The following is a 24,620-nucleotide window of genomic DNA, read 5'->3' as shown; positions in this document are numbered from 1 at the left end:
AGGGAGGTGGTTGAGTCATCGACCCTGGAGGCATTCAAGGGGAGATTGGACGAGGCACTTGGTGCCATGGTCTAGTCATGGGGTCTGTGTTGATAGGTTGGACTCGATGATCCTCGAGGTCCTTTCCAACCTAAGTGATACTGTGATACTGTAACAGCAGCTTAGCTCCCAGACCAGGGGGATCTTTCCCTGATAAGTGCTTTTTACACTTTCTAGAAGATGAAACCTTCCTATAAGGCACAAAGACAAAAATCTAAATGGCATCTTTCTGTGTAAAGTATTTTGATCTATGCATGATATGGATATACACATCAGTTCCTAGAGAAGTAAAGGATACGTACTCAGTGCAACATCAGCTTTATTACCATCTTCCGATGCAGTGCTATTTGATTACCAGTTAAGCATTTCAGAGAAGACATATTTCTCATATAAAACAGGGAAGAGATCTTCCCCCTTTCTTGCTTACAAAAGTGGTGCTGAAGGACAGAGGTTTTAAGCTGTTTGACCTGATAGAGAACAAGCAAACGTTTAAATTAAATTCCAAAAGGAGCATTTTATTCCAATTTTGACTTCAGAGAAGTGCTCTGGTGAAACAGGATACTGTACACTGCTGTAGTCTCTGTTACTGAGACCAGAGAAAAACCTCTGCCAACTCAAACCAGCCAACAAAGCTTACCTGTAAATCAGTACCTGTAAGGTAACAGGTCTCCAGTTAATTCTTCAGAAATGGTGAAAAGACACAGGCTGCCTCAGATGAGCTTGCCTTGTGTTTAGTAGTAACTAATATAAAGCATTTAACAGCTAATGATTTTCACAGCTTTCTTTCAAAATGCTAATGATCTGCAATGGAGTACTATAGCAGCCACTTCATCAATAATAAATATATTCTTTATTTTACAGAGACATTGTCTTCAAGTTTTTAATTTAAAAAATACATCACTAAGCCACCTCTCTTGCTGCTGAAGCATACAACGAGGATGTTGTTGCTGTTTGACCTATTACATAGGCGAGCGTGTAAGATTGTCCTAGAGGGCATTAGCTGTAACAGCAGCAGCCTTCAAGACGTTGAGGAACAGAAGACATTGGCAGAGTCACAGATCCCTTGCTGACGCCTTCCAGCAGCAAGTGTGGCTGATGGCTCACAGCCATTTTCATCTACACACATGCCAAGCCTGCCTTGGCAAAAATTCCGACTGGTAAGAATTCATCTTTAACATAAAGGACCTGCATTGCATTGCCTGCCTATATCACAGATTTGGTTCTCCACCAGTAGCATTTCAAACGTCCGTGAGATGCCAAGCGCTCAATTCCCATTTATGACAGTGGGACCAGACCATCCTGGACAGACCTACAGGACCAGGCAATAAAGAATCTACTTTCTTCACTGCATGAACTCCATCACTATGATTTGAAGCTGCATATGAAGATGACTCCTATTTTTCGAACCACTATGCTCTACTTCAAGCATTCACAGTAAATAAATAGCTTCTGATGTGGCTAATTAGCATAGGAAGGTAGTAAAACAAATAATTTTTTTTTGAGAGAGAGGCTTTTCTTATACTCCTTTAAAATCCTCTGGGAGACACCTCCAAGAATCAGCCATCAACTATAAAAAGGTACCATCTTATAGTCTAGAAAATATGTAATGTCAAACACTGATTCGCATTGTGAACTTCTGTCTTCACAGTCCTAATCAGCATCACCCCAGTTTATCAAAATGCATCCTCATCTGCCTTGGAGTCATTGCTCTGAAGAAAGCAGCCAATTTGACCATCCCTTTCCCCTCAGCACCAGTGCATTTGAAGTTCACTGCCAACGTGAGACACGACACTGGAAAAACTGGATTCCTGTCACGAAGTATTTGAGACCAAGAGTAGCATCCATCTCAGAGAAGCCTGTTAGCCCTGGGTTGTAAAGAGCAGTCTGACAAGCAGTCAAGCCATTGGATGTAAAGTCAGAGCACAGAAGTACATCTGCTGTCATCAAGATAATGCCAAGTTCAACACCCCACAGAGCAGAGCATGAGATTTCAATGCAAAAGCAGAAGTACAACTCAACTGATGAAGTTTCTGTGCAGGCCTTTGACTTCATGCTCAACTGGCACTGGTCACCAAGCAGAAGTATTCAAATTTTAGGGAGGGTTTCCTCTGATAAAAATTTTGGCAATCGAAGATGAATTATTCAAGCCTGCCTGGGAAACTGTTGTAAGTATTTCAATACTGCAAAGCAAAAAGGTAGTTTTTAAGGAGCTCAGAACACCATAAGCCGTCCACTAAAAGCTGAGGGAAGTGAGGACAGGGGGGGGAATAAATGTCCACTGACTCCTTGTAGAGCACTCAGTCCACAACAACCAAAAAACCCAAAGCAAGAAGAATTAGTGTTTCAGCCACGGATGAGCTGCAATGGATGCTTTGCTTCTGTCTCCATAGTCGTACAACAGTTCTTCACCTGCTTTAATGTCTCTGGAAGCTATCAGTATGAGATGAGGCACACCATCAATGTCATGGAGCTTAGTCTGACAATTGCCACATTTGCTGTGATTAATCAGTCTTCCCAGACGATTAGTTTCTTTTGTAGCATCAACACTGAAAGAAGAACAGAGTGCAGGATTGCTGCATATCACAAGTCATGTTCGTAAGCAAAACCAAAGTGCTAATGGGATAAACAACAAGCAGTCCACACAAGGCTTGAAAAGGAAAACCAGAACCTTACAGACTATTTCCATAATTAAACAGACAGCACATAATACAGTGATGCAGGTAAGCTAAAGCAGTTCTGGGAGATTTTTAAGTTAACACAAACCCCAGAAAGCCAACAACTTTGGACTATGTTTTTGAGCTGCCCGTTTCCAAGCAGCTCTCAACACTTCATGAGGAATAGCAGAACCCAGATGCAGAACACCACCAGAAAGGTTTGACACCTTTAACACCCATCCTTCAAGAGAGCTGTGTCCAAGCTAAGCAGCACCACTGAGTAAGCCTGCACGCATCTCTGCTTACACAGAAGGCTGAGAATGTCTACATGCTACATACCAAACTTACAGAAACCTGGATACTGAAGGTCTAGTGCCCCTCACTGCACAAAGAATTGTGGCAGCTATGATTACGGCATCTAGACAGCAAGTCAGACATAAGGTACTTCAAGATAATCAATACACAAGGTACACTGTCCAGTTTTGGGCTCCCCAGTTCAAGAAAGACAGAACTGCTGGAAAGAATCACAAGGATGGTTAGGGGATTTGAGCTATGAAGAGTGACCGAGATCCCTGGGGCTATTTAGTCTTGCCAAGAGAAGACTGAGAGAGGATCTCATCAGTGTGAATAAATATCTGAGGGATGGGTGTCAAGTGGAGGGAGGGCCAAGCTTTATTTGGTGGTGCACAGTAATAAGACAAGAAACAATGGGTTCAAGCTTGAATATAGAACTTTTCACCTCAACATGAGGAGAAACTTCTTCACAGTGAGGGTGATGGAGCACTAGAACAGGCTGCCCAGGGAGGTTGTGTAGTCTCCTTCTCTGAAGGCTTTAAAAACCCATCTGGATGCGTTCCTGTGCTGACTACCCTACGTCATCCTGCTTTGACAGAGGGGTTAGACCAAATGATCTTTTGAGGTCCCTTCCAACCTCTAATACACTGTGAAGTGACCCACACTCCAGTACTGCTTTCAGCCCAGGAAGAAAGAACACAGGCCGAGTAGTTGCTTTGAGAGAACTGGAGGCGGGGCAAACGAAACAGGAAATAGAGTAACAAAGCATGAAGTGGGGTGGGTGTCAGCTACTACAGAAAGAAGGAGACCCAGTCAAAGGCAGCTGAAGGTTTTTCTTCCAGAGAGTTTGTCCCTACTGCTTTTCAAACAAAACCCTTGCAACTCAGGAGAAGCAGTCAATTTTACAAAAGAATACACTCAGGCAGAAGTCCACAGCAGGGCCAGAAGTCTCATCCAAGCTGGTACAAATCTCCACACAGCTTGTGCTGTACTTCAGAGAATAGGCTTTGAGTCACCTACCATTCCTTTTAGCCCACAGGTATAGGAGGCTCTTGGGCCATGAAATAGTGCTCCAAAAAGATTTCCTAATTCATGGCTCACATTTACAAAAAGAAAAAAACAACCTGCATGAAAGCAAGAAAAGGCTCAGCAGCATCCAAAGCCTCTATCACCCCGTAATTACACTTAAGGAAAGACAAGCTTACCAGTACGTTTTGCTGAGGTACTGAAAATAGTACATATAGCAGCCAGTGGATGGATCTTGAGCATAAACAGCTTCTCTCTTTTTAGCATCAGTGATCTCTATGAGATCCCCATGATATTCAACTACAAATTCTCCTCGATGAAACTGTTTAGTAGCAATTACTCCTCTTCCTTTGCCATCGATGTAATCAATCTGTTGAGTTGGGGAAAAAAAACATCTGGGAAGTTAGAAAGTACTTACATGGCTGCAAACAGGCTGTTTCCTAGGAAATGAGTGATTTGACAGGTTATTTTTGTGTATTGCAGACAAAGCTGTGGAGGCACAATGCACAGCACTGCGGAAGAAATACAGGATGAGTTTGGGATGCACCCTGAGTTACCAGGTATTTTAATACAAAAATCTTCTAATCAGTGAACTAAGAGTTACTCAAAATAAACCATACACAGAGGAGTTATGTCTTTTTCTTTCAAATTACCTACAGCTGAGGCAATAAGCTTTGCCATTTCAGAGGCACCATCACCATTAGCTGCATAAGTTTACAAGTCAGAGGAACAGGAAGATCATTCACAGAAATTGTATTTATCACCCACCACTATACTTTACTATTCCTGCCTCCTCCTGTAAATTGGAGAACTCTAAGAAAGTTTTCCTATCACCATTATAGATGTGAGAGTGTTAGCCATGGGCTGCAAGAATCACAGTTCTTCTGCATTTCCAGGGTCCTTTTCTGCTTTAATTTCTAAAAAAGGTGATTAAAGTAACCCAAATGGGAAACACCTGGCCCCAATAAGTAGTATTTGCTTGCAATGGGAGGAAATCCAGGACAATCCATTATCCCAAGAGCCACAATGAAGACCTACACTAACTGATTATGAACATGCCATGAATATGTCACCCTAGAGGCAGTATATAGAGGTGCTAGCCTTTGAACATACCACCATGAAGAGACTAGATCTAACTCAGTTTCTGAAAGCTAACCTAAGAAATGAGATAGAAGTGTATTTTCAGTACAGACTATAAAGCCCCCTCAATATTTATAACTGAGGCTGCATATACAAATTCTCCAGAGCCAAATATCACCCAATTGAAAGGGCATGCTCCAATTTTGCTGCACTTTCATCCTACTATCAAGACACTGCAGCAGTTCTGAGACTGAGCTCTACTACTTTCTGCATAAAGAGATGAAAAGCAAGATACTGCATACACAGTACATGGCTACTGAAGTTGGTATTGCAGTTACCTTCATTCCTTCTTCTTTCCCACTTGTAATTAGCTCATTTATTTTCCTCCTCTCCTCAGTCTGCAGTAAAGACAAGAACAAACTATTGTTGATAGCTTTCATAGCTTATCTTATAGCTGAAAGGAAATAATTAAGTGGCACTCACTTTTTCCAAATCATCCCATACTTCTAGCAAAATTGGATGGTAAAGACAGATTTCTGCCCCCCAAAATACACAAGCAGCTAGATTTTGTCCTAGAAGAGCTGAATCAGCATTTGCAAGTGTTAAGCATGTTCTTAACGTTACTTCTGCTGTACAATAAGGCTATCTGTACTTGGCCATTGAAAACCATTTACAGATAGTTACAAACTTACTCAAACATTCAATTCACCACCACCCTTACAAATACTCTTTTTTAAGAAGAAACACTACCTCCAATTCAGATTTGCTCTTCCTGGAACTTCTTCTAACTGGGTAATAATCTGTCACTTTTCGATTTGGTGGTCTTCCTTGTGTTCTAAGGGATAACAAAAGCAGAGAATGCACATATTTCAAACTATTTGTGAATTTACACCTGTAGGACAGAGGCATCTGTAAGACATTTTTATTTTCAGCTTGGGGTGCTGAAAGGTGATCAATAATGAACAACCATTTCTTATCAGTTTTCTTCACTTCAAATCAGAAACTACATCATCTTTTCTCCACTACTTCCATTATTCTAGTACTAATTCTTTGAACAGTAAGAATGAGGTGCCATTGGAAACCAGCTGAAGGTCACACTGCAAGTCTGAAGCCCCCTGTGTGCCTTGCCAGAAGGCACTCTAAAATTTAGGTCATGAAAACTGCTTGGCAAGGATTCATTAATGTTAGGTCACATTACTCCAATAGCATGAGAAAGCATCAGCTCAGCCAGGAAGCCTCCAGCTGCTCTGTCTCTGACATTCTCATTTGTCCACAGAAAAGTAGGCCTTGAGGGCTCATTAACTTTTTTTTTCCTATAGGTGATTAGCAAGTAGTTCAGTGGAGATACACACACTAACTTTCCTTTCAAGAAAAGCAAAAGTTCTCTGAAAGGCAGATAATTACTTTGGGTGCTATTTTGTATTCTTCAGAAAACAAAGACAATTCCTCTAAGATTTGTTCCCCCACACAACATAATCATTTGCTTTAAAAAAGGCCACCAAATTAGAACAACATTTATTACAGGTCTGACTGTAGTTCCTGAAGGAAAAATGCAAACCAAAGTATCTGGTGCAAAAGGACAAAGAATAAAAGTTTTAACAATTCCAGAAGTCACTTACTTTCTCCTTGGTCCACGTTTTGCTTTAACTGTCTTTTTCTGAGCTGGCTTTGCATTGGCCTCAGCAACACAGTCAGAAGGCAGAGGAGTCTTTTGAGCTTCTACAGTTTCTTGGTTTTGATCAGAGGAGGACACCAATGTATTGCACCCACTTTCTTTATCCTTCTGGTCTTCTGGTTTCATAGCACCTTCAATTACATTGCCACCATTCCTTTTTTCTGGTGACAGGAAAATAAAGTAAGGCTCTGAAATTAGGACCAACTATAGCAGAGTAGTTTAAATGAACTCCAATGGTCTCTAGTTCTGTCAAACAGGAGAAAGACGAGGGGAATGATACAGTCTTTCTGGTAGAGCCCAGTTAGGTTTGTGACTCAAGAGCTTTCCTAACCTTCCTAATATGCAGCACTTTCAGTGAAAGGTTTGAAAGAGCTGGCATCCTAAATTACCACATTACCATAAGCTAACAGCATCCTGCACTGAAGAGGGAGAGGAAGCCTCTGGATCCCAAACTGCTATGACCACTAGCTGTGGATGCTGGTACCAAGTGGCCAATACAGCTCAATCAAAATCCACAGGAGCTGAAGGGCTTCTGGCACTTAGAAGTCTATCTCACACAACCAGTAGGTTCTGGGTTGCTTGTCTCCTACCCTGATACAACCACATCCCCCTTCTCACTCAACTGATTTAGAGGTAGGCAAGCATGGCTTAAAGCTGAGTAAGGTTTTTACTTAAAGCAAACCACCAGGTTTAGCAGATTGAACTGTTGAGACAGATGCTTCAATCTCACTGGAGAATGAAGCACACCTGCAAGACCACAGCAATTGAACATGCTAAAAGATATCTTCACTTTCTTGTCAAAACTGGGGAGTGACATCAGGAGATGAAAGCCCTGTTTCCAGAAAACCTGACATTCTGTGTTGAGTGGGACTTAAACACCTGCTTATTAAAAGTGTTTGCATGAAAATGTTTTAACATTCCCAAGGCTATTAAATGCACCTTTAAAGATAAGCAAGCTTCCTTCCCCATCCTCTTCCATAAGCTTATGGAATATTCCCATTCCTAGTCACTACAATGAAGCACCTATGAAGCCTAGCACTCAGAATCTACAATCTGCTCTTCTTCTTACTTGCCTTTTATTTCATCCTGAAATTAAGAATCTTTTCTTCTTCTACCTGTACCTCTACCTCATTTGACTTTGAATTGCCTTTATGTAAGTCAGTATAAAGTAGTCAAATTATGGAATAAACCAATTTTAGGGAACTGAAACAGATACTCTAAAAAAAAATTAAACTGCCATACACTGCCCTGAAGACTGAGAGCAGCAATAGAATTGCAGGAATGTTAAGGCACATTGACAAGAAAAGCATCAGCTTTTTTATACCCAGAGACACAAACATAACCAGACAGAAAACAGAGGAAAAAAACTGATAGACTTGTGACCTAAGTTTGGAAAAGGATAAAGGCAGCATCACCTTTGTAGAGTCCCAGTCTGCCGACAGATTTATAGAATTAGGAAAGCACCTGGGCCAGAGGAGCTGCCTGGCCTACAATTTGTGGGGGGAAGCACATTTAATGAGGCAAGCAATCCAAAGTTCCTTCTTACCATCTCCTTTCCTGTAGGTTTCGTTTAGTGTTTTGCCCTGACATTTCACCTCGTGATACATGACAGAGTTTTCCTCTTGAAGTGGAGAACGAGCACCAGGAGTTTTGTTAGGATTCAGGTAGCTGTAGATTTTGGATTGACCAATAAACACATTCTCCTAAAACAGACACACACAAAACCCAGAACTTCACAGAGCTGTCAAGAACCTCAGGTTAGTATCCACAACACCCTGCAAAGATCAGGGCTGACAGCTGACTGTGGTAATGCAAATTATGCTGCTTTAATGCATCATCCTTGCTGCTGTTGCTATTTCCAAGTGAAAACAGAACGGTGGTAACAGGGCTTTACTAATGTAAACGCAGCCCAAGAGGACTTTCAGATGAAATGTGGTAGGATGGGGTAGTAATAACTAACTCCAGCCTCCCCCTTGTGCTTCACATTATGAATGCTGGTGCTAAAAACATCAATCCCTGGCCTTCTCAGAAGGAAGGCAGCACCCAAGAGCATAAGCCAAAAAAAATACGAGTAACACAGCAAAAACTGCCCAAGCCTAGAGCATACCTCTCATAAGCAGAGAGGTATGAGCTTACCCAAAGACTCTCATGAGGTGTCAAATGTTACTGCAGTTAATTATATGCTATACTGAGGAACACAGGAAATAGGAATCAGCTTTGCGGTGTGCCTTGAGTGACAGCTCTCAGAGAGTGGAGATTAAGCAATGCTATCTTTTTATCCATTATATTATTTCCACAAAATAAAGTGTAAAAGTTGCCCACAGCAAAAGAAACATTGAAGAGTCTACACGAGGCACTTGGCCCAGTCTGGAAAATTGCAAAGCCCTCTGGCACAGTAAGACACCAGAGGGTAGGGTCTGAACACTGGCTCAGACTTCAAGAACACTAATGGTGAGCAGTATCAAATTTAGCAAAGTTTAGCAGACTCGTGTCACCTTTGCTGTTACAGTATCCTGCCACCTCACCAAGTTTGGCTGTGTTGTGTACATAGAGCATACAGATTTCAATCATGGAATCTCAGTATCTAGGCAAGCACATGCAAATTGGCCAGAATGAGTTTGTCTTGGCTATAGTTTGACTCAATTAAAAGCACTTTTCAGACACTGCAAACAAGTTAAAAATAAAAACATGCCTTTTTTTTCCCCTTTTTTTAAGAAAAGCATGCAAAGGTTCCTATTAGTTTAAAAAATTGCTCAAATATAGCTCAACAAATACTCCAGTACAAGTAGTCACACAAACACTAAGAAAGTAAACAAAGCACACAATAAAATAGAGAATTTTAATAATTAACATAATAATGAATAACAAACTCAATGAGTACATAATTCACACACAAGACCAGTTGGCCACAAGGCTCAAATCTTAGTCCACAAGTAAACATTAGTAAAGATTAAGGTTACAGTAGAACAGCTTGAGAAAAAAAAAACAAGTCAGGTAGACACTCTGTGATCCCCCAATACTCCTGAAAGGCCTATGAAAGACAAGATTTACTTATGGGGGGCGGGGGGGCATTTAAGGACTAAATAATATGAAAATAATCCCTTTTAACAATTGCAAGCAGTGAATCCTGCACTGCAAAGTTCTCAGGGTTTGGTACAGAATTTAAATTTGTGAAGAAAGTCAGCAGCAGTGAACTGCAGCAGTCCACCTGCCAGCAGAGACTTCTGGCTTTGAATACACCATTAACAGGAAACCAACAACTATTTTCCCAGCACAGCTTCCTCCCTTCATTCCCGGCTCCCTGCCTGCTGTGCTCTTGGCGCTACCGAGACGCGGCTGCCACGTCTTTGTCTCTGCCAGCTTATGACCCTCGAGAACAGGGATTTTCTCAGCTCAGCGAGACACAGGAGGAGCTGCCAAGTAGCTCTGGGATTTGATGCAATAGGCACGATTATTTTCATGGGGCTTTAATTCAAAGCAACCATCCTTCTCTAACCAACTGCCTGTAACAGAACTACGGGGCTGGGAAGATGGCACGGAGAGGTTGCTGAGCCCGGGGCCTGGCTGCTCGCTGACAGCTTCGGCAGCGCCTCGCGCTTGCAGGGCAGCTGCGACAAGGCACAGAGAAACGCGGAAAAAGTACGATTGCACTTAAAGTGAACCGATTTCTATATGACCCAAGGAGCCCCAGAAGACAGGCGCCCAGCGCCCCGCAGCTCCCCGAGGCAGCTCTCATGCCGGCTCTGTGGCCCCGAAGGGGGAAGCTGAGGGCGCAGCAGACCCCATGAGCCACCCACCCCACTCGCCCAGGCCCCGGCAGTGCTTACCCCGCCGGCCCGGGGGCGACCGGAGCCCTTCCTCTCGGCGTTTTCGGGGCTCGCCTCCTCCGTGCCACCCACCCTGGCTTTGGACATGTTCTTCCCTAGAAACAAGGCGGAAAGATCGGCGCCTGAGCCATGTCCGGCGCGGCCACCCGCGGTCATCGCCCGGCCATCGCCGCCTGCGCCATGTTTGAAGGACTGGATGCGGCAGGGCGAGCCGCAGCGGCCCAGCCCCTTCCCGGCGAGCTGCGCACACCGCGCGGGGGAGGAGTCCCGCCGGCCCCCCGCGCCTCCCGGGAGGAGCCTTCGTACCGCGGAGATGCCCCACACCGCCCGCCCCCGCTCTACGCGACATCCTTCTGCTCTGCTGGCCTCGCCGCGTCCCGGCCCCGCTCCTTCTCACCACCGTGCCCGCACACCTTTAGCCATGATCGCGGTAGCGTGGCCCAGTTCCCAGGAGCCCCCCACGGCCAGACTGCCCCGACTGTCCCCAAGGAGCTCCCCCACCGAAACCAAACGCTCCGCAGGGAGACACCGCTCTTCCCTCCGCAACCCCATTGGTTTAACAGCGTGACAATAACCGCATCGGCGCCTTCGATTGGCGCACAGAGCAGCACCCGCCCTCTCCCCATCACACTGAAGGAGATCACGGCTCCCGGGAACGGGGTTTAAATGTGCGTTCCCTGTGCGTTGATTGGCCCGTGCGAAGAGTAACCGGCGCTCTAATTGGCGGCGCGGGAAGGCACGCCTCTTCCGCGGCAAAGACCCGCCACGTGGTTAGGATGCCCCGCCGGGAACGGGACTCGGCGGTGCTCAGCGGAGCACCGGGGTGGAGGCGTACCCCTTCCTGTCCCTTCCGACGGCGCATCGGCACCGCCTAGCGCCGTTCCGACAATACCTTTGCCCTCCTGCACCTCGACGAGGAGCAGGTGGATCTCTGCTTCTCCGACCTCCCCTGCCATGGACGCACACAGCCACCGTCACCTCTGGGGGACCCCTAACCCTGCAGGAATTGTAAAAACTCTAATCGGCGAGATTACTAAACTGCTTTATGCAAAATCTGTCTTCAGTCTCCCTAGCTGAAATTAAAGTCAATTAATTCCATCCTCAAAATTTGCCTGGAGAACAGATAATATTCAAGTACTGTACTATCCACGAAGAAAGCTTCAACAGCCTGGTCAGAAGCTCACAACAGGTCTAGTAACAGAGAGTTCAAAATCAGGAAAGTGTGGTTGCAAGAGCAAAGCAGCAATGAGGCAAGAGAGCACATGGATCCAGGGACATTGCATGTTTCTTGTTAGTGGATGTCATGGCAATTAGGAAATCACCACACAGGGCCTCTTTGGAGCCCTATGTTAAGAAGAACAATTATACTGAGCAACAATGTATGACTATTCTTCTTATTTTATCCCTGTGAAGACTTAATCTAACAACAGGTACCTGTGAGTGCTCAGGATATGGGTCCTGATACATGAGCCAACCCAAAGCTCATCATCACAGGGGATGACTTTCCATTGAAGGCTATTCTGCAGCCACAGGTTGCTGCTTGCCATGCAGGCATTCCCAGAGTGACACAATCAGCCAGTTTAGGATGGCATTACAGCTGAAAACTATAGAAAACTATGAAAACTAAGAAGAACAGAAAAAAAAAAGCAACCAAACCAACAAAACACACACACAAAACTCCAACAGTCGGCTTCATCAAGAAATGCCCAGAAGGGACAACCTCACCCTCCCCAGCATTGCCTCATCCTTCCAAGGCCGTCCCTCTGCAGTGGAGAGTAGACAAAACATGAACATATGTCACTGCAGAGGAGATGCCAGAAGGCAGCACAGTGTTTCAGTCCACTCTCTCCTCATACTGTGATAGCTCTTTGCACAACCAGGCACTTTGAAAAAAGGCAAAAGGAACCCAGCTCTTTGTTGTCTCTGTAGTTCCTTATGTCTGCCTCTCCACTAACAAGGTTCACGCACTTCATAGGCAACCAAAACACATTGGGTATTTTCCTGCAAACTCTGTGGGACTCAAGGCTGCAGACAGCTGGCATCATGCTGATGAACAACTGTATCAAAGCAGGTACACCAAGCTCTCCAGAAAACCACTGGAGCCCCCCACAGCCACTGGTCTGATTTTTCCACCCCAATTCACACTGTTCATTTCATACAGCTAGGATGTGACTGAAAAAAAAGCATCACAAATCATTAACAATGATTTCCTTCTTGCAGTAAATGAGCAACGTTGTTCTTAATGCCTTGGGAGAGCTCCGAAAACACCTTTGCTGTGGTTTTGCTCAGCTTTGAGCGGGTTTGGTATTTTAATATTTATCTTACATACGTGCGTTAAACAAAGCAACCGAGTTTGCATTGCAGCTGTGCGGGCTGCCACGAGAGGGCAAAGCAAGCTAAATCATTATCTTCCCTAGAGCAACAAAGGAAAAAACGTCATCTTTAACTGGCCTCCGCTACCAATGCGGAGGGATTACTAGGAATTAAGAAAACATGTTGGTTTTAGCCCTTTAGTTCGCTTCGAGGAGTTATGGGCATAAAGTCAGCACCGAGGGGAAGTTCAAGTGTTAACACAGATAAGGTGTAGCCCAAAGGAAGACGCGTCTGTGCTGTCACCGTGACTCAGGACACTCGCACATGGGAAACTACTGGCCGGCTTCTCTACTCCAGGGGGAGCAGCAACACGATTCCCACTAGCACCAGCTTTAAAACCCAGTGACCTAAATATTATCTCCCGTAGTACTGCAAGAGCAGCTCCTGGGAGCACTACGCTTTAATGCGGAAAACGCGAAATTGTTTTGTTGGCGAAGGGATGAAAAATTGATGAGCAAGGCGTTTGGTTTGCTTAGAAAGGAAAAAAAAATCTTGACAGTAAATACCTTCAGTCTAAATTAACACTTCACCCAGTAAAAACAACCTTCCCACACTATTTTCTAAATTCAAACCTCAATTTACCAGCTAGTTGTTTGTTAAATATTTCCACGCGATAGCAAGCTTTTGCTGTAGATCTCACATGGTCATGTGTGCAGTTAAATTGACACAAATTGCTTATTCACAAGATGAAATCCTGACAGTTTGTGTTTCAGACACTGTACCTCTCCATTAGAACCCATGTAAAAACAATGCCCTAAAGGTAACCGTTGAGTGTTACATTAAGCAACATTATTTTATGAAGTCATATAGCACAATGCCAGCAAGTGCTAACTACATTTCATAGATTATAAAATATAATCACCTTCAGAATAGTATCTACCAACGATTAACAACAAAATACAATCTCAAATACAATCAGCAAGATCCTTATCTTACATGCAAAATCTTACGGGAACAGCATCCTGCAGGTAATTCTGCATGTGCTAATTTCACACCACAAGTGGGATTACTCACCTCTCCCAGTCGAGGATGATCATAAAATCTGCTCACAGGCCTGCCAGATTAACTATCTTTTCAACTCAAGACATCAAAAAAACATCACTTTCTTGACGTGATTCTAGGGAGCTGGTTCGATGTGTTTAATGCTAGATACAGTGCGTGTGAACTGTATTTCATTGTGCCTTGATTTGAAGTGCGTAGAGGGCAATAATCAAGATGTTATCTGCTGTTTAAATGGTTCTTGTCTCTGGCCAGACTTCTGTCATCTTTTTCTCCATTTAGCGTCTGAAGCGCCGTTAATCTGCATGACTTAAGTCAGTTTAATTAACATTGCTTTGTCTTTAAATAGCTTAGCCTAAATCTGTCTAATCCTTTATTGGTTATTTTAATCCTTAAGTTTGTCTAAAGTAAGTAAACTTGTTTAAAACAGCATGGGTGGTAGTGGACATTTAAAGCAGATTTCATGATTTGCCACACTTCATTGATGTCTGCTTTATGTTGACGTTCTTTAAAACATTCATATTCTTACACAACTGGGAAAACATTTTAAGATCAGTCTGAGAACCGTAAGTGCTAAAAAGATCTCTTCAAACGTAGAACTAGCATCAGGTTTTCAATTACAATTATTTCAAGTCATCAGGTTTTCACGTGTAGCTACCTTTTTGAAGCAGAAAATTTCACAGTAGCAGCTTGGAATGTATTTAAGGGAAAACTCATTGCCAGCACATCTCCACGGGTGCGGCGTTCCCAGGCGGGTCAGCTGCGATGGCCCTCTGCATTGCACCGCTCTCTCCCTCATTCTCCTACAGGAGTCCAGGAAGCTCCTGCGAGAGAAACACTGAAGAGTCGTACGACTGAGGGTAATCGGAGGATAGCACCGACCCCTCCGGAGTACTCAGAGCGCTAGAAAGCCGCCTCCCTGTGTTTTGACAGGGAGGCGCCCAGGCCCGGCTTCACAGGCACACCAGTGCCAACGGCGGCGGGATGGAAATACGGAGCCGCCTGAAGTGAGACACATTCAGCAGCAGGAGCAGGGAGAGGCTGAGGCAGCATCACTCGTCCTCAGGCCGACAGCACCGGGTGACAAGAGCTGCACCCAGCGCACCCTGGGGTACCGGCGCCGCTCCCAGTCACCCCAGTGCCGCGCGCCTCCTCAGGCGGTGCGCAATGCGCCGACGCACTAGCGCGGCCCCGACGCGCGGCCGTCTGATGCGCCTGCGTACTGACATCACCCCACCAACACACCTAAGGCCTCCTTTCTCCCCTCCCCCCCACCCCCCCTTAATGCCTTGGGAAGGAAACAGATCTCGCGAGAGCGCTGCCCATCGCGTCCCTCTCCGCTGCCGCCATCTTGGAGGAGCCGGAGTCACGTGACCACTTGCAGCCGTTCGCCTCCGCCTTCCCCTCCCCCACCCACCGGGAATCGGGCCCAGATCGCCGGTCTCGACTCCGACCACCGCCCTGGGGCTGGGACCACCCACGAAGATGTCGCTTTCTGAAGATAGGAGATTGTCCGGGTGCTTGTTATATTTTGAAAGGGAGGATCTCGATCCCTTCCCGTGTTGCTGGGGCAGGAAGGAACGAAGCGCAGCATGTCATGTGACGAGGGAACGCGGGGGGCGCGCGTCGAAGCCCGGCGGCGGCAGTGCAGGGCGGATGGGCGCGAGACAGCGGCGGCGGGCGGCCACGTGACTAGGGAGGCCCCGGGTAGAGGGGGACTGGATCACGTGGCGCGGAGTGCGCTCCAGCGGCGGGCGGTGGCTGGTAATCACGTGGTGAGGGTGCGCCGCGTCGGGTGGGGGGGGAGGAGGTGCGGCGGGGATCACGTGGTCCGGCGCGGCGGGCGGCCCCAGGCCCCCTCCCCTCCCCCTCCCCTGTGAGAGGGGAGGGAGGGCAAAGATGGCGGCCGTGAGTTAGAAAGCGGCGGGCAGCGGGGCCAGCGGCGGAGACTTCCAGGACAGGCCGTGGGAGGACCCAGAGCGAAGAGAGTGAGTCCTGTTCTGCCCTTTCTTTGGGCGGTCAGTTTTTGTGGCCGCCTCGGAGCTCTTCCTGCGCGACGGGGTCACCGCGACGCCCCCGGGGCTCTCCTCCCGTCAGTCTTCTGCCGCCGCGCACGGGGGCCCGTGGTTGCCATACGGGGAGGTTTGCCTATAAAGGAGGCCACCGTACTAGCAGCAAGCTTCATGTCTCCTTTAGCATTGCAGCCTAGGGCGGGCCGCTGGGCCGCCCCCGCCGGGGGTCCCCGGTGGGCCAGGGACAGCGCGGCGTGCGGTGGAGGGCGCAGCTGTCTCAGTGGAGCCGTTGCTTCCCCTCGAGTCGGGCAAACTTTGTGCCGGGGGACGTGTGGGGGTGTAGGGGCCTCCGGGGCGGGTAGCGAAGCCCTCATAGCTCTGGGGGAGCATGCGGTGGTGGCTGTTTCGGTAGCAGTTGAGTGGGGGTGGGGGGCGACGGTGGGGTTGGTTTCCCTTCCTCCACCCTGATCAGTTAAAACGGCATTGGGACCGCAGCCCGTTTCCCAGCCCGGTCCGCGCCGCTCGCCTTTGTGAGCCCTTTCCGCGGCTGGGCTAATTGTTAAGGTTTGAAATGGAGCCGCTCTGGTGAAACGAGGCGGAGGGGGGCGGGGGGGTTGATTTATGGTGCTTGGGTGGCCGTAAAGGCTGTAACGAGGCGCAACCCCTTCGCCCTTCCCTGGGATCCTCATGCTATTAAAGGGACATTAAGGAGATGAAGGTCTGAAAACAAAAGTCGTGCATGGGACACAATTACGCAGCCAATTCTAGCCCAACCCGGAAGTTTATGTCGGGAACACGTGTTGGTGGGGAAGGTGGCGAGGCTGGGAAGCGGGAACCCTCCCGCGGGGCTCGCCTGCCCCTCCGAGCCCGCTGGGGGCCCTGCAGCTCCTGGGGAGCAAGTGGTGGGGCTGAACACCGCCGCGACAGATCCGGCCTCAAGTCCAGCGACTCTTAACGAGCGCACCTCATACAGAGGTTGCTAGGGTGAGTAATTGTTTAACATAAAAATGCCCTAACAGACTGAAGGGGAAGAGGCCTTGTGGGTTTTTCTTCTATTTTTTCGGTTGTCTCGTTATTTGTTTTAGCCGAACAGATACCACACTGTGCATGAAGGTATAAATTATAACTGTTTTACTTTAATCCAAGTGCCTGTAGGGTGATTTTAGATGTTTGATACCTGCTTAAAAAAAGGAGTTAAATTGATGTGCTGGATAAAGGTAGATTGTGTTCTTAGTTCAGGCGAATCATTAATTTTCTTCTTTCCTTACTTGTTTTGGAATTAAAAATTAACTTGATGACAGATTCTTTGGCTTTATCATACATAGGCTGTTTCTGGATTAAAATTATTTAAATGCATATGTGACTGTCTTTGCAAGCTTTGGGTTTCTTTCCCCCTAAATTGGAAAACTATAGTTGATGATGCAAAGCATTTACTATGCAGAAGTTGTGTAACAGCTTAGCATTTGAATGTCTTTCTTCCAGCTATGATGTATTTGAATGCAATATTAGTCTTTAAAAATGAAATATGGGCAGTTTGTCATGTTGTCCAAACAAGTTCTTCGGTGTCAAAACTTGCTGATAGCTTCTCTGACAACTAGTGAAGGAGGGAGCAGATATGGGTAATGTGCCACATCTCTTGTGCCTTCAGATGCACCTAGAACTGAGTCCCAGGCCAAACTAAGGAAGGCCTCCAGTTCTCAGATACTGCTCTTATCACTTCAAGGTTTTTACTTCTTAAACACTTCCACTACTGGCTAAATTATCATCTCCAAACATTTAGTCTAAAAGCTGATTTCATGCCAAATCATTGCATTGTTTGGAAGTTTTAAATGTTTTCAAACTGTGCCCTGACTAGTGTGAATTTCATAAAACAATTAGAAGAGAGCTCTGAGGCAGAGTTGAATCCCACAGCATCCTGAACTATACATCATGACTTTACAGGCTTTGACTTTAGAGAGGTAACCAGTGTTTGAAAAAATGCTATGTTTTTCCCAAATTTGGAGTTGTTTTCACCCAAGCGAAAAGCTAACTTTGTACATTTGAATGCAGCGTTCACTGGTTTTGAGGTTAAAGCACAGTGGGTGAGTTCAGCAATTAGCTGACTTTGAGAGGACTGGAAGGAATTGGGTTGTTTGGGTTTTACATTTTGTTGTTATCCAGGTTGTCTTCTGGAGCCAAAAGCTGTGAGATGAGCAGAATCATTGTGGGTATTGAGAGAATCCTATTGTGTGGGACTGAGGGGTTAGCAGCCCTTATGCCTCTGTTGTGAGAGCTTGCAAATGGAGATGTGAAATTTTTCGATTGATAGTTTAGCCAGCCACAAAATTCAGGGGATGGACATACCTGTCTCTTCTGTGGAAGTTGAGTTGTTGCATGATATTTTAAATGGCTTCCAATATAGTTTCAGGTGACATGTATCCCTCAGTCAGTTGGGGGAAAACCCTTCCAATAAAAGGAGAACAAGAATTGCTGAACTAACATTAGTGTCCCAGGCCAGGCATTAAAACCTCAGTTTGCAGGTTGGGTATGTGACAAAGAACAGATGTCTGAAGGGTTTGGAAATAGCTGTGCCTGGTTGATTGTGATGTTTGATTTGGGCTGAGTTGTGATACTGCAGTTCATTAGGATTTTTAAATAAGCACTTCAGGTATGCAGTGTTACAAAGTGTGACTCACAGACCTAGAAACCAAAAGCCTTTTCTCTCTTTAGGATTCTACCATTATTTTCCTTAGGGGAAATGGACAGCAGGTTGCTTGACATACGTTTTAGAATCTTCCCCCCCCCTCGTTTTGCTTCTTTGTACCAAAGCTAAAATGGAGGGAGGGAGAGAGCTGGGTTGGCATGGATACATGACATACTATTAAAGATGGCATTCTGTTTTTGTGTCTTTAAATCAGAAATTATTTCTATGATGTGCAGTGGTAGCAAAGCTGTATTTTGATTGAAGTTCCAGGTGATACTCTTCAGCAGAACAGGAGCTTACAAAAATGCTTGATATTTTTTCACAGCACTTCTGGAAATGGTAGCAGCTTGTATTGTTTGTTTTTTTTTAAACAATGAAAGTAACTCTGGTAGTACCACTGTTGAAATGGTAAAATTTATGTTGGTTTTTTTTTTAGTTTTATCTAGCAGGTTGATTTTTTTTGCTCGTTGACATTGAACAACCTGACTAAACATAGACAACCTTATCTGCAAGATCATACTCAGAACAGTTCTTCAACTGGTGAAATGCTCAGGGAACAGCTTGTAATATTCACAACTTTTTTATAAGTATTTTCTGTTGGAGATTTTTAAGATGTGGCAAGCAGGTCCTTATATAGTATTGCCAAAGCTGAGCTGCAGAGCTTGATAAAGTCACTTTCACTTATGTTAACTAAGGAGCCTCCTACCTTGTAAGATTATGGAGCTGTTTCAGCTTGATAACATTTTAGGCTTTGCTAATGTATGTCTCAAAAAAAAGTAAGCTAAGCTATCACTGTGCATCTTCTTTTTGTTGTTTTTTCTCTTTGCTTAATTTCATTACTAAACTAAAACTGGGGCTGGGGGTGTCAGGCTTTGTGAAGCTTTCAAGCACCACTGCTAAAACTGGTGCTAAGTATTCAGTGGCATTTAATGTAAAATTTCTAGAAGTCCAGAATTCCTTTTGTTCCAGTTTCAAACAATGCAGCTTTGTCCCTAGTGTACAGAAACAAAGTAAGTGAAACTAGTCAAACTTTGATTGTCCAAACTGACAGACAAATAAATTATCGCTGTTGTTTCACTTTGCTTTTTGCTGGCTTGTTAACAACCACTAACTTTTAAGACTGTTAAAATTGAGGTTAGTGTGAGAGATGCAGCTGGGAGATATCCTTGGTGGAAAAAGCCCTGCAAAGAAAGGGATGCTTCAGAAACTGGAGCTACTTATTCTGAAGTTTCAGGAATTGCTATACCAGTTTCTATCATTAGTCACCTAGTAAAAACTTAAGTGATGACAGTGTTACCACTACAAATGTTTTTTCTGAGTTCAGTGAAACTGTCCTAAGATATCCAAGCCATTGTGTCTTTAAAGGTTAAAAATGTAGAGTTCATTGTCATGGTGGATAGGTTAAACTTGACCTGAAACAGCTGTAATTGTGGCACCACGGTTTTGGTGGTAATGTGTGTGGTGGTGGTGACAACTTGGTTTATTTCTAGCCTTAGTTTTGCTTTGAGTCTCCCTAGAAAAGGCTTTCCTTCATGTGTGGCAAGAGTAGACCAAAAGTTATCTTGAGTACTATTTTTGCCCTTGTTCTCTTCTATGTGAACAGCCCTAAGCTTTTGTCTTTCCATGCTCCTATTCAGTATGGCCACTTATCTATTGACCAAATTTTGATCATACCTCTTCAGAGATGATGTGTTCAAAGCTGCATGCAGACTAAATAGTGACACAGCTGTCAGGTTTTAAATCCTTTGTACGTTTAGGCATCTTCATTTGTTGAACACATTGAGGTGTTACACTGTATGGAAGAGTGTTCTGCCTTTTCCCAAACTGATACTGCAGTTAGTTTGTAAAGTGTTTTGGAGCTGCTAGTTTGGAGAATCTGTGTTCATTCCCCTTCTGTGGCTGCTCTGAAGTTCCTAACACAAGTACTGATGAGCTAAAACTTCATCTACAGATCTGTCTTCTCTCACTTGTTTCTAGTTAGTAAATAGTGCTGTAAGCTTACAAGTGTAGATATAATTGCTGTTAGTATTTTAATCTGATGAAAACAAAGGTTTTATCCTACCCAGTTAATGTGTAGTCCTTTTTTTACCAGTGAAGGTTTAATCCTCCGGAAAGGTGAAGTTACAGTCAGTTCTTAATAATTTTTCTTGCCCCATTCAAGGTTTTAGGAGACAAACTAGTGGGAGGTTAAAGGAGCTGCCATGTTGATTATATCTGCTAGATGCCTTAATATTTCATAGGGTTTTTTTGTACCAGGCCATTCTGCCATTTTATCTGACCACCTCAAATCCCTTTTAAAAAACAAGTAGTCTAGTTCTAACACAGCAAGTGGTGTTTAATGGGATTACTTGTGGTCAGCAGCAGTCTCACCAGTTACTGTTTGCTGCTTTGCTATTCTTTTGGCTCATGCGGTTGTTGATGCTTATACCTTCCCCATGTCCCAGTACTTAGCATCCACTACTTCAGCTGTGGAGTCACTATCTCTGTATTAGTCTTCTAGAAGAAGGTTTCTCCTTACTATTGGATAGACTAAAACTTGGAAGAGTAAGAACTAAGTGCCTGAGGCTTAGATTATTACAAGAATTACCTGTTCTGCGAAATGTGCTAAGTTATGTGTGAGATGAACCAGCTGGATGTGGCTGAGCTGTGAGTGTAGAGACGCATAAGCAAGTGAATACTGTTTGCAGTCTGTGAATGAATGTATCTACAGTGCCAATAAATATTTTTGTCCTCTTGTTTAGAGTAAATGTTCAGCTTTGTTTTTGATGTTTCCTTACCAGTGGTTGCTACAGGGTGTGTGAAGAATAACTCAAATAAATGGCTACTTGGGCTGTACCTTAGAATGTATGAGCAACAGCTCAAGCTGTGGACTCATCATTTTTTGTCATGGTATTAGGGCAAATGGGATCCTTTCTTAAGGCAAAACACATTATCATTCCCCTTCATCTTAAAGCCAAATATTTTGCTTTTTAACAAGTTTTTGCATTGTGTAGAATAGCTTTTGGAAATTAATTGTGCTTGTCCTACACATAATGGAGCGTGTGACCTGATGTTACTGTCCTATTTAATACAGAGTTAACGTACTATAATAGAGGAACACTTGTTCTTACCAACATACAAACCCAACGTTTCACCAAAGCATGAATTACTACCTAATGGCAAGCAAGGAAGAAAAAGCTTTCCTTATAAGCTTTTTACCACTAACTTGTTGTTACAAGATAAACTAAGTGAGTTTTAATTGTGTTTCCCTCCTGCAGTGTGCTTCACTGACAAAGATGTATCATTAGCATAATACAGTCTCACCATTTCTGCCTCTTGGTATTTCTTGTATTGCTTTAAAATGTAGTACAACAAAGACAAAGGCTTCTTTTTTGAGTTTATGGGTATGGTAGCTTTTTGTGTGATACACTATGAAATTCTTCCTGCTTTTGAATGTGGTGAGTGTATCAAAAAGATTTAAAAAAAATCCACAAATGAACAAAAGAGTCAGAGAAAACCTAGAAAGTGAAACTGTATACAAGAGCCTGCATTGCTTTGATTCCAAGAAAGGAAATGAAAAGCCACTGTGTGTGTGTGTACACACAGAATAAATCAAAATTAAATGTAACTTGTATTTATGTGTCTAATTTTTTTAGAGATGGTGGAGCCAGGACAAGATCTGTTGCTTGCTGCTTTGAGCGAGAGTGGAATCAGTCCAAATGATCTATTTGATATTGACTCTCCGGATGTGGTTCTTGCAAACCCAGCACCAACTCCAGCTGTTCAGCAGGTTAAAACAAGAGCACAGTCATTTGCTAGAGGACATAAGAGCTTGTACTTGATGTATTGTGGAGAGGGAGGTGTGGTGTCCATGGCAAATGGTTAAAGAGTGCAGATTTTTTCATTAAGTCCTTGCTTCCTGGTACTGAGCTTAGAAAATCATGTGCTGATTTCTAAATGTACCAAAAAAAAAAGGCAATCTGAAATATACCAGGGTCAATATAAACATAAATACACTTATGAACATTAAATGGGGGCATGCTATCATGTATCCAGGGAGAACTCTATTATTAAAGTCTGGCTGATCTCCTGTAAAATGTGCAAGAAAGTGTAACATAATGTGATGTTCAAGCTCCATGACAGCATTCTGTCTGTAAGAACATAACCATTGTGGACATGGACTGGAAACAGTAGTGTGGTGAACAGTGACATCACAAAACTAAGTATGTTTTCACCATGCTTAACTAACAGGGTGTTGTATGTTTAACTTTGAAAGTGGAATCAACCACTTGATGACCTTTATTTACAGCAAAACCTTTGTTAATGAGCATAGCTAAGGACTTCCCCTATTAACTTCCATTTTACGGGTGGATATTTAGTCATAAGATTTTTCCCCTGCTAGAAGGAGTATTTCTTGATGTTTCCTTTCTTTCCCCTGCAGTCAGTGCCACTTAGTGCATTAGAACTAGGCTTGGAGACTGAGGCCACAGCTGCTGTGAAACAAGAACCAGAGACTGTATCAACTCCAGCCTTGTTAAATGTTCGGGTAAGAACGGGTACTTAAGGATTGTGTTTGTGTACGTGTGGTGGGTTAATCGTGGCTGGACACCAGGTGCCCACTAAGCCGCTCTGTCACTCCCCCTCCTCAACTGGATGGGGGAGAAGAAAATAGGACAAAAGGTTTGTGGGTTGAGGTAAGGACAGGGAGGGAGATCAGCAGTTACTGTCGTGGACAAAACAGACTTGGGGAAATGAACTTAACTGCCTTGTAACAATGGAGTAGGAGAATGAGAAATAAAAACAAATCTGAGAACGCTTTCCTGCCACCGCTCCTTTCTTCCTGGGCTCAACTTCACTATCAGCATCATAATCTCTTCAAACCATGATGCTTCCCATGGTCCACAGTTCTTCATGGACTGCTTCAGCCTGGGTCCCCTGTATGATTGATTACAGGTCCTGCCAGAAATCATATTCCAATATAGGCTCTTCTCTATGCAGTCATACTGTCCTTTGGGCATATCTGTGTGCTCCAGTGTGAGGTCCTCCCTGGGCTGCAGGTGGATATCTGTGTTACCACAGGCTGCAGAGGAGTCTTTGCTTTTGTTTCTGGAGCACCTTCTCCCCTATGTTCACTGGCCTTGGTGCTTGTATAGTTTTCTCTCACTTATCCTCACTCCTCTCTGCCAGCTGCTGATTGTGCAGTAATTTTTACCCCTTCTTAAATGTGTTATGACTAGACCAGGATCTGGCCAGCCTGATCTAGTGTGCGGTGTCCCTGCCCATGGCAGGGGAGTTGGAACTAGATGATCCTTGATGTCCCTTCCAACCCTGACTGATACTATGATACTAAGGGTGATGTGCTCAGTAATGGTCAGTGGCAGGTCTGCCTTGTAGCTGGGTGGAACTGACTATATTGGATATGGGTGAAGCTTCTGGCATCTTCTCACAGAAGCCACTTCTGTAGCCCCTATGCTACCAAAACCTTGCCATGTAAACCCCATGCAGTATATTACTAAACTGTAACAAAAAGGAGATGTGTTTGTAAAATGCTATTTGGCCATTGTCTCTTCTATTTGTACTGAGACAGCTTAGCTTGCCAGTGGGTTGACACAATCTCTGACAAGGAACACAAAGGAGGACAAAGCAGTAGACAGTGTCCCATATGCCTTTTACTTCCTCTGCATGCAAATTCTGGGGATGTAAAAGTTGTGTAAACTCCTATATTCAAACTTGTGTACCACCTTCTCTAGCTGCAGATAATTCTGAGCGCCATAATCTGGTGCTTGCACCTGAAATGAGAATATGAAAAGCAGATCTGCAGGAAGGTGGATGTAATGCAGTGTCTGAAAAAGGCTGCACATACACTTTAAGGCAAGATAATCACTCTTGACAGTTGTGCAGCTAGCTTATATATTGGAAATTCTCTTTAGCTCAGGAGTCCTGTACCTGTAGTAGTTATCATTTGTGCCTAGGGGATGA

General features: G+C 44.5%; 2 protein-coding genes across 6 annotated transcripts in view; one reads left to right on the top strand and one right to left on the bottom strand.

Annotated features, from left to right (window-relative positions):
- Positions 1-870: 870 nt before the first annotated feature.
- KMT5A (lysine methyltransferase 5A) lies at positions 871-14,190 on the bottom strand. Of its 4 annotated transcripts, none has more exons than XM_068163539.1 (8): positions 13,983-14,190; positions 10,596-10,690; positions 8,315-8,471; positions 6,713-6,929; positions 5,844-5,928; positions 5,432-5,491; positions 4,193-4,383; positions 871-2,585 (listed from the first exon to the last, which is right to left on the bottom strand). In XM_068163539.1, exons 2-8 carry the CDS (start codon positions 10,680-10,682, stop codon positions 2,375-2,377), a joined length of 1,008 nt encoding a protein of 335 aa, XP_068019640.1. In that variant the 5' UTR covers positions 10,683-10,690; positions 13,983-14,190; the 3' UTR covers positions 871-2,374. The 4 variants fall into 4 exon arrangements, with proteins under 4 accessions (XP_068019640.1, XP_068019639.1, XP_068019636.1 ...); XM_068163538.1 differs by lacking the exon at positions 13,983-14,190 and adding an exon at positions 11,488-12,043; XM_068163535.1 differs by lacking the exon at positions 13,983-14,190 and adding an exon at positions 11,009-11,215.
- A 1,608-nt stretch (positions 14,191-15,798) lies between these two features.
- SBNO1 (strawberry notch homolog 1) overlaps positions 15,799-24,620 on the top strand; it is a 34,971-nt gene continuing 26,149 nt past the window's right edge. Inside the window, exons 1-3 of one of the 2 annotated variants that reach the window (XM_068163529.1) lie at positions 15,799-15,955; positions 22,298-22,431; positions 23,083-23,187. In XM_068163529.1, the coding sequence (XP_068019630.1) occupies positions 22,300-22,431; positions 23,083-23,187 (237 nt within the window). In that variant the 5' untranslated portion in view covers positions 15,799-15,955; positions 22,298-22,299. Of the gene's footprint in view, positions 15,956-16,946; positions 16,964-22,297; positions 22,432-23,082; positions 23,188-24,620 lie in introns of those variants that run through there. The other variant, XM_068163530.1, reaches the window with a different exon arrangement.

Source organism: Melanerpes formicivorus, unplaced genomic scaffold (assembly GCF_026170545.1).
Source record: "Melanerpes formicivorus ecotype bairdi unplaced genomic scaffold, bMelFor1.0.p_v2 SCAF_72, whole genome shotgun sequence".
Lineage (NCBI taxonomy): Eukaryota > Metazoa > Chordata > Aves > Piciformes > Picidae > Melanerpes > Melanerpes formicivorus.
This window is presented reverse-complemented; position numbering and strand designations above follow the sequence as displayed.